Consider the following 12,219-nt stretch of genomic DNA (forward strand, 5'->3'; position numbering starts at 1 on the left):
CACCGATCGCGGGCAGCGGGTCCGGTTCCCGCGCACTCTTTGTCCTTCCGCCGCCCCGCTGTATCCATTCGCGGGGCGGCTGAGGGGCATCCCGGCCCGCGCAGGCGCGGGTTTCGCGCAAATGCGCGATGACGTCATCTGCGCATGCGCGGGTTGGAGTCTTCCAATCCGCGCATGCGCGGCTGGCGGCATTTGCCGCGTCAGCCGTCGCAAACTCTGGCAAGCGGGCTTAACGAAATTCGTTAAGCCCGTGATGCCGGAGTTTACGGCGTCGGGATGCTAGCCCCGACCGGGGACCAGAATCGGTTCCCGGTCGGGGGGGGAGGCTGGCGTCAAACCCGCCCGTTTTTGACGCCAGCCTTACGATTTCTCCCTGTTTGGGAGAATCGCGCCCACAGATTTTCAAGGTCAGTGTAGAATCCCTCTTTAATCTCATCTGCTGTCTCAAATCTAAGAATATGTACCCTGATGACAGTGGAGTGCTGATTCCTCTTTAGGAAGAGCCAACAAGTCATGAGCACTAGCTTATCCCACAGAGAGTTGCTGGGGTACCTGACAAGCTCATTTTTGACAGTTAAGCTCACCCCATGGAGGCGTCGTTCTTCTTACGGACCATCTTTCCAGAAAAAAGGTGTACCCACCACCTCATTCTTTTAGCTGGCCTTCTCAGGCGCATCATTTATCTCTTAGGGTGGCAATGTTGACATCAGGATGCCTCAGTCCCAAGCTAGGATGTTGATGCAGCACTTATTCTGCTACTGTTGAGGTTGACCATGAGGGCCCTGACATTCCGGGTCCTAAACTTTATTTTAATGAGTGGAAGATGCCTATGCAAAATGTTTTTTTAACTACGACTACCACATGATCTTGGCTGAGCAGGACCTTGATCCAGTGGCAAGGTGGTTCCAAGAGAATTGGAGGCCAGGCTCTGCTGTGAGACATCAGCACATTCTGTGCATATTGTGCACAATATTATATCAAAAATAGCTTTATCAGTTGTTTTCATTTGTTGGTGCAACAATGTATTGCTCCAGGAGACTGTTATGAAAAGCATTCTACAAATTAATTTTCTCGACTAGCTTTGCTAGTTTGACTTGTCCAGTCTAGATGAAGATTAAAGTTCTCCACAAATATTACATTGCTTTTATTACAACTTCCAATAATTTCTTGTATTGTGCTCTATCCCATTTTCGGAGGTGTAATCTTTCGTAAAGGAGAAGAGTGCTGCTCCTCACTCTACAGCATTCCCAACAGCCACACACAATTAAGTCACCACCTCTGCAAATATCAAATTAGAAGTTGCTCCACCCCAACTACTTACTCCTCCCTCTCTGGCAGTGACACCAGTGAATAGTGGTTGTTTCCATGTGTAGAGTGAATGTCTCGGACAGCCTCATGCTGAGCATCTATATGCAAAATTATGAACTAACTGCGCAAAAATCTTTCCTCATCAATCAGAAGTCTGGGCTGTGAACTGTATAGGGTGGCTAGTAACAAGGTCAGAGTGTTTGCTCAGTGACTACAAATTGATCATCAGAGGAAATTGAAGCACATCCAAAACTAGATGATGTAAAAGCAACCAACCTGTTAACACAGAGGCAGAAGAAGGATTTGCAGAGATCATGGAGAGGTAGAATCATCAAGACACATACAGAAGCTGACGCCATGTCTTTGGATGTTGCCAAGACATGTAGGTGGGGAAGAGGAGGGGCCAATGATATATCCTTCAGAAATCAGTGTGTGCAGGATGGGAAGTCATTGCTAGGAATGATCTGACTATGAATATACATGAGTGGAAATAAGCAAGTGCAGTCCTACTGAACTGTACAAAAGATGATAGGTATCAGGGGGAAATTAGGTGATTGAATGTGTCAGCGGCTGCAGAGAAGATAAGGAAGATAGTTCACAACTGTCATTGTAACAGCTGTAAATTGTGATGAAGAGGGCCATTTCAGGGTCAGGTTGGAGAAATTCAAACATGAAGTTGCAGGAAAGATTGGCATGGACTTTCGAGGCAACAAGATATTCAAAGATTTTAGAGACGAAAGAGAGTTTGGAAGTGGGTGATAGTTTGCAAAGGGGGGGGGGGGGTCAGAAAGATCAAGGGTGAATATTTTGAATAATCTCAGCTTTCTCAGTTCTTCCAGTTCATCATACCATCCTACCTTGAAGTCTCTTCAAGCCTTCTATCCACTTGTCATGACAATTGTTCAATAGAACAGTACATTAGTAAATTGCAACTTACAGCAAAAATTGTGTTTTTGGCTCACATCATTGCAAAATACAATAAATGGAATGATAACTACTTCCTATCAAATCGTATTATCATCAGGTTACATGTGAGAGTCAGAGATATGGACACATTCAGGATGCTCTTAGATTATGAAATATTCAATCTACTGTGATGGGAACTCTATATTTAGAATAACTAGGCCATTATGTTCATCTGAACTGACTCCCAGGCCTGCTGCTTGTCCTGAAAGTTAATGCAAATTCAAACCGTTCTTGTTCTATCAAATTTTCTAGGTTTCATCCAGAAGTAGCATTTTGCATGCCTCCTCTAATATCAATTAATTGATTTACGACTGCATACATATTTGTACATGGATGGACAGGTCTTTTTTTAAAGTCCTGAAGCAATCCAGGTTTCATTAGAATGAAACTCCATTGTAATGCTGTTGACAAAATAAGTTTTTCACTTTTTCTTCAGGGTGTTTGGTTTCCCAGTCCATTACACAGATGTCTCCAATATGAGCCGCCTTGCCCGACAAAGACTTCTCGGAAGATCCTGGAGTGTTCCTGTCATACGACACCTCTTTGCACCACTGAAAGAATATTTTGCCTGTGTTTGAAAACAAAGAAGACAAAGGAACTTATTAAAAGAAAGGAAAGAAATTAATTTACTCCAAGGAAAAAAGTCGCATTCTGTTAGATGTTACTTAATTTCATTATTTTAAATGTCATCCTTTTTATCCTATTTAATTTTTTTAAATGTTTTTAATTTTCAGCTATTTTAATGGGTGATTTTGTAATTTTTGTTTATGTTGTGTTCAAGCTGTACTTGAGATGAGGCTGTTCAATCCTTTGCAGCACTGGGAAAATGACAATTTTGCCTTGTGTAGGTGGATAGGAGCACCAAGAAGAAGCTGGATTTGAACAGAGCCTGCAACATCAAGTCAGCCAGCTGAGCCTTGCCTTACCAGCACCATACCTGGTATCTATCTCGAGCAAAAAAAAATCAAAGCTACATACAAATACTATACAATACTTCAGGTGCCTACAACCAGAAATCACGAAGAAACAGTATATCAGCTGCCAGTACCTCTCATTTACAATACACTGATAGTTGTTCGAAAAAGGTACTACTGTGCAACAATTTCTGCAATGGTGCTTTTACAAAAGGTGATTGAAAACATCAGCTCTGATGTTGCCTTACCGTTTACAAGAGGCAGAATTGTAAAATAATCAGGAAAGAGCAACATTTAATGTTGTCGAGGTGGTCTTTAGTGGCTTGACTGTGAAAATGTGGTAATGTTTTCATATGCTCAAGAAGTCACTTTTAAGGACTTTTGCCATGACTGTAATTTTTCTATCATGTTTGTACAATAAGAAAAAATATATAACAGAAAATGGTGCTTTTTTCTTAAGCTTTCATCCTTGGGCTAAGGCCTGGTGCTTACTTAACAGGTCACTTATAGGCAGCACAAATAGCCAGCCAACATGCAGTGATGTTTTTGGTCATCCAAAACTAAATGACAGGCTGCAGTTTTTTACTGAAGGACTGATGAATTTTTTACATCTGTGTTTTCCTTTTTTTTGGTTGATTTAAAAAAAATTTCCTAAGGGGTTTCTTTTATACCAGGACATACCCCTCCTTGTAGCTGCATATAATCAGGTACAAGTCAATACAGTGCAGCTTGATGGTGTAATTTTGCCTCTTTTCTTTTTCTTCCTTTGTTTCCATTTCCTTCCTTATCCTTTGGCTTTATTTTGTTAATCTATGTTTTTTTGTTGTTTATAAGTTGTTCATGCGAATCGTATTTCTGCTGTCAGTACTTGATCAAACACAGCCGTCAGTTTTCCTTGAAGCAGTTGACGATTCATATGGTGCTACACATTTTTTTTCTGAAATACTGAAAGAAATCTGCTATCTTGACAATGACTTATTAAGTTCTCATGGTCAAGGAAAAGCACTATTATTTTACTCTTTTAAGAAAAGAAAAATGCATTTTAACTTTGTACTTGAAAAGAAAAAAATCAGTTTCATGTGTTTTAGCCTAGACAGTGCCGTAGTTGGTGCTTATTTGTGGGAATCATGTATTCATATTGAAGACAATGTAGTAAATTTGCTAATACTTTTACTGTTACATATGTATTTGCTTGATCCCCAGCAGCAGTGCATTTTCTTTCCACATTCCACGCAGCAAACAGTATTTTTGGTTTTATTTCTTCATTTTACTGTCATTATAACTTTGATAATATTTATTGACAATGTGCATTTCAAAGTTAAGAGATTTCACTGAAGGTTGTATTTCAGTGAATATTGTATTACTGTGTATTGCTCGTGACATAGCTGTTTATGGAAAGGTCAGTACGTGCAGCAGATGTAGCAGTCAACCTCCACCCCATTTCCAATGCCCAAAATGCTCCTTTCTCATGTACTTGTGCTGGAGAACACTTGAATAAATGTATTGTTTTTTTGTGCAAAGTGTACACAGTTGTGTATCAGTTCGTTGTGTATTCTTTTGTTCTTCTAGTATATTATTTTTTTCTACTGTAGATCCAGTTGGCTGACATCTAGGAAAAAAAAATCACACCTGTGTGATTTGATTCCCTTAAATTAATCAGTTAGTTGAGTAGGTGCTTTGCTGCTGAGGAGCAAAAAGAAAATTCCAGTAGTTTTATTCAGAAACAGCCAGCTTACTATATTGGCACACTACAGTTTCTAGTACTGTTTGTGAACGTTTTCAGATTCCCATATTACCATTTCTCACATGATGAAGGAACTCTGCTGTCCTGAAAGCTAATGTATTTCAGATGTGTGCATCTGATCCGATAAAAGGAATTATATGCAACACTTTGGCCAGTTTACTCAGAAACCAATCCTCTGCCTAGTGTTCTAAACTGTGTGCTGCTGTGTTGTGGGGAAATTAAGCTTAAAACACTGCATTTTTTTCACCACATGGGTGGCCACATTTTGCTGCCTCCTTGCTTACCTGCTAACTTCATTGTGGACATGTTTCCCAGTACAAATGGTCCCAGGTGCGTCACATTATCCAGAGTACTGAGTTGCAAAGTGCTGATATAATTAGACAATACACTTATTGTACAATCAGCATAAAATTAAATAGTGAAATGTTGAAGTTAAAGATGACCTGTGCGAATCTGTTCCTTTTGGAGCAGTGTTTGCCGATAGTTGGGGAAGCACTTTTTAACTGGTAACAACTTGAAGGACTAAACAGCTCTTTGTTTTCCCTACTCTTCTGCAGCATCCACTTTTGTTGTCAGAAGGGAACATTTATGCCAATAAGACTAAGAGCTTCTCATAAAATGTATATCCAAGTAACATCCCAATTAGGACAATTAGTACAGATTAGTATCTAATTACGAATACTTGTTCAATTTAAAAAAAAATGGAGGGCTGGGGGAACTCTTGATACTCCAGTAGTCAGCGGATATAAGGCCCCACCCCCTTAATGATATATTTTTCTATTTATATTCTCTCCCAATTTTTACCATTTTTCCCTAACATGACTGCTCACCTCTATGCTGCTTTTCTTCAGCTAGGACAGTGGAGAGCTCCAAGCTGTGGCTTTATCCATAAATTATACTACTATGCCTCTATCTTCAGCTAAGAATCAATGTGCAATTATATGGGATGAGTCATGTCTTCATCCTCTAGTAAAATTAAAAATCGTACTTCTTTGAGGCACTCACTGAGATGCCAGTTGAAAAATAGTTGAGTTCATCCCAGATTAAGAAAGGAGATTCAAGCGATATTGATGCTTTTGATTTGAACTTGTAGTCTCTGCATTTTAATGTGTTCTAAGCATCTTACTAAAGCACCTTCTCTGCTGCAATGGAAGAGTATATTTCATAAGGCAAGTTTGAACAAAAGTTTTGTTTGCTTGAATTAGGGCTGCTCAGTATGGCATTTTTGAGCTGCATTAAACTCCAGCGCAATGGAGGATAAAAGCAGTACAAAAGCTCTCCCACTCAAGGTTCCCTCCTGTTATCTGATCCTAGAGCAGCATTTCTCCACAGCTTGAAACTGTCCCTTCCTCCCCAATGAAGAATGAAGCATAATGGTGCTAAAGGGTGGCAACTGTAAGGATCTAACGGGGGAAAGAGGTACAAAATATTTTTTTAAATGCTTAAAAAAGTACTCAGTACATAAAAATCTAGCTGTGATAAATTTGGAGTCCATTCTGGAGCACATTGTATCACACCAGGGTTAATGGCAACTCCAGTGCACAGAAAAACTATTTTAAAGGGGCACTGATGTCACAAAAACGTATTTTGAGAAACTTTTTTTTGTTTACAAACACCTAATGCAATTGTTAATTGTCCAAAAAAAATCACTGAATCATTCATTCATCATGATTCAAAATGGTGCATGCATATTTTCTCTCGCCAAACAAAAAAAGGTTTGCCAAACACTTTTTCATGAAGACAGTATCCCTTTAAAGGTTAAAATGAGGTATTCTCTCATCTCTTTCCTTTAATATATATACCCCCACATCCATCATTGATATTATGATTATATAAGGTGTAACCCTGCTATGTGACTGTTACTGTAAGGATGGTTAATGTAACTGCTCAAAATTTATACTGGTACATTTATTTGTGACTGTATGTCTGTTAAACCTCAATAAAATGTTATACAAAATTGCACTGCTAAGCAACACCTGTATGATTGCCTTCAGTTTGTTAGCTCTGTGGTAACTATGCTCACTGCATCAATTTTACTATTGAGAAAAGCACAATGAACTCTGAGTTTAATCACAATTTCTACATCATGTACTAAAATTATGCTCTTATTTTATACAGAAAAAATGGACCATCCAAGAGCTAACTGGGGAAAAAAGCTGTTATTAATTCTTATTTTTATTGCAGACCAATTACACATTACAATGATACAAAGTTCTGACATGATTTTAATAAGTTCCATGTGCTGTAACGTAAAATGAAACAAAAATATAAGTGAAGCTAAATAGCGAAACTAGTCTGAAAAATTAGGCTTAACCTTCAATCAACTGGATGATTCCAGCCAGATACTTTACAGTCAAACAGCTTAAGATCCTTTTCTAAGATTATCAATCAAAATCTAAATTTGCCATTCATTAGCAGATATTTCTAGTCATCACACATTATATTCATTTGAGTTAACCAAATAAACTACATTAACGAAATACGGGCAAAATAAAAGACAGCCCCTTAAAGGGAAGCTGCATTAAAACGCAGAGAATCACAAAAACATTATAAACAGAAGTTTGTAAATAGCAGACCAATGTCCAAATCATAACACAAGCAAGTGCAATATGAAGAACGCCCTCTTCCTTCAGAGCATAAATAAGTTTCTTGCTGACACCCAAAGATAAAGCATTGCTCCAGAATAAAAACTTAAACTGCTGGAAATACTCAGCAGGCTGGGCAACATCTGTTGGGAAAGAAACTGAGTTAATGGACTAGATGTTCTGGCCTCCCCCTTGTATGTTTCTCGGCGGCAGACAGCAGTGGCCCGCCATTGGCCGGTGGCAAGATCTTCTGGTTCCACCACTGTCAATGGGATTTCCCATTGAATCCACCCCACGCTGCCGGGAGATCCGCAGCATGGGGTATGCAGTCAGCAGGACCAGGAGATCCTGTATGATCATGCATCTCAACATTCCAGAATAGCTATTTCTACTGTTCAATCTTTTGACCTACTTAAGTTCACATTTTCTATTTACATACATTTTTTACACAGCCTCAATTGTTAAACAAATACAATTGCTCTTTAAGACATTTTTTTCATTGCTAGACCGAGCAGTGCAATGAAAATGCATTTCTGCATCTGTAAAGATTTAATTACCTGCAAATGCTCGCATTCTAAGCATTGTCTGGCATCTTTGACTTTGACTATATATATGTTTCTGGAACATACCTCTTCATTCACCTGAGGAAGGAGCAGTGCTCCGAAAGCTAGTGTTTGAAACAAACCTGTTGGACTTTAACCTGGTGTTGTAAGACTTCTTACAAATACAGCAAGACCTGGTCAATATCTATGTGGGCTGACAGATAACAAGTAATATTCACGACACAAGTGTAAGGCACTGATAACCTCCAACAACAGAGTCCAACCATTGCCTCTTGATATTCGATGGCATTACTCATCACTAAATCCACAATTATCAACATCCAGGAGGTTACCGTTGATCAGAAACTGAAATGAACTAGCCCTATAAATACTGTGCTCCAAGCAGGTCAGAGGCTAGGACTTCTGCATCAAGTAACTCGAGTCCTGACTTCCTAAACCCTGTCCATCATATACAAGGCACAAGTCAGGAATGTGATGGAATTCTCTCCTCTTGCTTGGGCGAGTGCAGCTCCAAATACATTCAAGGAGTTCGTCACCATTCAGGACAAAGCAGCCGAGTAATTGACACACTCTTCACAAACATTCACTCCCTCCGCCACCAATGCGCAATGGCATCTACAAGATGCTTCGCAGGAACTCACCAAGCCTCGTTAGATAGCACCTTGCAAACATACTACCACCTAGAAGTACAAGAGCAGAAGATACATGGGAACACCATCACCTGGAAGTACCACTCCAAGTCACTCACTATCCTGTCTAGGAAATACATCACAATTCTTTCACAGTTGCTGGGTCAAAATCTTGGAACTGCCTCCCTAACAGCACTGTGGGTGTACCTACACCACATGGACTGCAGCAGTTCAAGAAGGCAGCTCACTGCCTCCTTCTCAAGGGCAATTAGGGATGGACAATAAATGCTTGTCTAGCCAGCAATGTCCACATCCCATGTATAGATGTTTTTAAAATAGATAATACATCCCCAAACACAATCCACATTATCCCAAGACTAGAGCATGTAGTTCAACACTTTGAATGTTTTTGGGTAGCTGATACAAGTTCTTCTCACCTTGCACAAAGGAATACCTGAGGGAAGTAAACCCCCTTTCATTACCTAGAATTCCTCAGTGACAAATTCATTGTGAAGCCTGAAAGCACGGTTTGAAGTTCTACTTCCAAATTTATTCCTGGATTCTGTAAAACCATAAACGAAGAGGTGCAGAAAAGTGGGTTTGGTAAATAATCTTCTAATTCCAGAATCCCACAATGAAACATTTGAGAGCTAGAACATAATTTAGGGAAACAATGGCTGAAAATACTACTTTCTATCAAAACATATAACGAGAGGGATTCTCCGTCGGCCGACGCCGGAAATGGGAAATGCGATTGGGCGGAAATTCGGATTTGATGCCAAAATTGTGACGGATGCCAGTTTCACGCCAAATCACAGTTCTCCGATGCCTCGATAGTGCCATCAATGCATTCCAGAAGGCACGTACAGTAAATGTCATTGGCATATCATTAGCGGGCCTGACCCGGTATTCTCCGGAGCTTCCGCGATGCTCGGCCTCCACTGGGACGAATTCCCAATGGCGAGGTTCACTTGTGCTTCTAAAAATCATGAAACAGGTGCTTTGGCTGCCGAGGGAGAGAGCAGAGGTAGGGAAAGTGTCCAAGATCACCATAGTTTGCTGACAGTCAGGCCACTGGTCAGGGACTTTTGCCAGGGGCGGGGGAGAAGTGGGGGGTTGACCAGAAGTGGTCTGTGGAGTCGGGGTGGACAGGCACGGAGCATCATTGCCATGCATCTGCGCATGCCACTGACTGCCCACTGTGAGCTTAGATTGTTTTTAATTGTATTTTATTGCAAACGTATCAAAACAGGTTACAGCAAATAAACACCGCGGGAAACATACTTCCCAACAATCACCGAGACAGTCTGTACAGATTTTTCACCCCCCCTGCCCCACGATGAACAGCCCCTCAAACACAGTCACAAACATCCCCCACCTTTCCTCAAGCCCCCCTGAAGAGCCTCTCAACTCATATTTTATCTTCTCTAACCACAGGAAGTCATATGTCACCCCACCAAGCCGCTACCCACGGTGACAATGCACTCCAGCAAAATCTGCCGCCATGCAATCAGAGAGGCAAAGGCCACGACATTGGTCTTCCTCCTCTCCATGAGCTCCAGCTTCTCTGAAACCCCAAATATCACCACAACAGGGTCCGGGTCCACCTACTCCCCCACTATTCTAGCTAAGACCATGACCACTCTCACCCAGAAGCTTTCCAATTTTTCACAACCCCAAAACGTGTGCCAGTGATTTGCAGGCCCCCGCCCACTCCTCTCACTCTCATCTGCTACCCCCTGAAAGAACCCACTCATTCTCACCCGAGTCGTATGCACCCTGTGCATCACCTTTAAACTGTATCAGGCTCATCCTTGCACAAGAGGGGGGTCCCGTTAACTCTACGCAGCGCCTCACTCCATACTCTCCAATTAATCTCCCCTCCCAACTCCGCTTCCCATTTCTGTTTGATCTTCACCACACGCTCGTCTCTCTGCTCCCCAAACACTTGCATATATCCCCAATTCCCCCCTCCCCTTCCACATCTGAAAGCAGCAGTCACTCCAACAGGGTGTATCCTGGCAACCTAGGAACACCTCCAGGCAAAGCCCCTAACCTGCAGATACCTGAACTCACTCCCCCTTGGCAGCTATCTTCTCCCTTAGCTCCTCCAGACTGGTGAATACAGGCTCCTCACCTTGACCAGCCCCACTTCCCTGCACCTCCTGTATACACTAGCCATCCCCCGCGGCTCAAACCCATGATTCTCGCACAGCGCCGTTAGCACTGACATCCCTTGCACCCTAAAATGCCTCCTCAATTGATTCCATATCTTCACTGTGGACTGTACCACCAGGCTCCCTGAATACCTACTGGGAACCATTGGCAAAGCTGCCATCACCATAGCCCTCAAATTACACCCCTTACAAGATTCCTCCACTGTGAACTTAGAGCCACAGGTCCCTAGGTGGCCTCTGGCCCCTGCCGACCCGTCAGCGGGATGGGCACGCTCCAGTACAACCAGTGCCATCTTGTTGCCTGGGTTGAATATGGGTGAGGAGTGTAATGTGTATACGTGGCTGCAGCTTGTCAGCCTCACGAGTGTCGATCATAAAGACGGTGAATCCTGCACCATTTCTCATTGGAATCGATTGTATTCCATGTGGGTGGCACGGAGTCACAGTTGTTAGCACTGCTGCCTCACAGTGCCAGGGACCTGGGTTCAATTCCCGCCTTGGGTAACTGTGTGGAATTTGTATGTCCTCCCCATGTCTGTGTGGGTTTCCTCCAGATGCTCCAGTTTCCTCGCACAGTCCAAAGATGTGCAGGTTAGGTGGATTAGCCATGCTAAAACTGCCCCTTAGTTCTCAAAAGGTTAGGTGGGGTTATTGGGTTACGGGGATATGATGGGTTGTGAGCCTAGGTAGGGTGTTCTTTGGGAGGATCGCTGCAGATTTGTTTGGCTGAGTGGCCTCCTTCTGCATTGTGGTGATTCTATGTGGCGCCGGGGCTAGCCCCTTCACGGTCACTGAATCGGTACAGGTGTGGCGCCAGTTTTACTGTCGTAGAACTCCACGAATCCTGCCCATGCGTCAACACTTAGTCTCAGGACATTGTGTTATGTGCCTGAATGCACTGTAATGTAAAGGTGCACAGCAAAACAAGGGTTAACGTAGGACTAGAGAATACCATCGCCCACTGTATGATACAGAATGCATGGTAAAGGACTCTGAGAGAACAGCCTCGAAGTGAAAATCTGTAAGTAAGCAGCCAGCATGCATGGAAACAGCTCCAAACAAGATAGTAACCTGGAAACTGCAAACAGTTAAAGACCAACAATAAAGGATTCATGTTTAAACATACAAGTCTCAAGCTCTCCTCATTGTGACATCTAAATAACCTATGCCATGGTATGTTGGCAGAAGGGGATCAGCAGTGATGACCAACAGCAATAGTATCATGGTGTTCAGTGGTGGTGATCAACAGCAGCATGAAAGGTGGCAGCTAAATACATGAACCCAGAACCGTATGCCAAAACCTAATTAGAGAGATATGCCTCTAAGAAAAAAC

At 42.1% G+C, this 12,219-nt stretch overlaps 1 protein-coding gene across 10 annotated transcripts in view; it reads left to right on the forward strand.

Moving 5' to 3' along the window:
- The window catches only part of dnmt3ab (DNA (cytosine-5-)-methyltransferase 3 alpha b), a 709,318-nt gene extending 702,413 nt beyond the window's left edge, over positions 1-6,905 (forward strand). For all 10 annotated transcript variants that reach the window (XM_038800092.1, XM_038800094.1, XM_038800099.1 and 7 more), the window contains one exon: positions 2,711-6,905. In XM_038800092.1, coding sequence (XP_038656020.1) covers positions 2,711-2,852 — 142 coding nt within the window. In that variant the 3' untranslated portion in view covers positions 2,853-6,905. The remainder of the gene's footprint in view (positions 1-2,710) is intronic.
- Positions 6,906-12,219: the final 5,314 nt, after the last annotated feature.

The sequence above is a fragment of the Scyliorhinus canicula genome, chromosome 6, assembly GCF_902713615.1.
Source record: "Scyliorhinus canicula chromosome 6, sScyCan1.1, whole genome shotgun sequence".
NCBI lineage: Eukaryota > Metazoa > Chordata > Chondrichthyes > Carcharhiniformes > Scyliorhinidae > Scyliorhinus > Scyliorhinus canicula.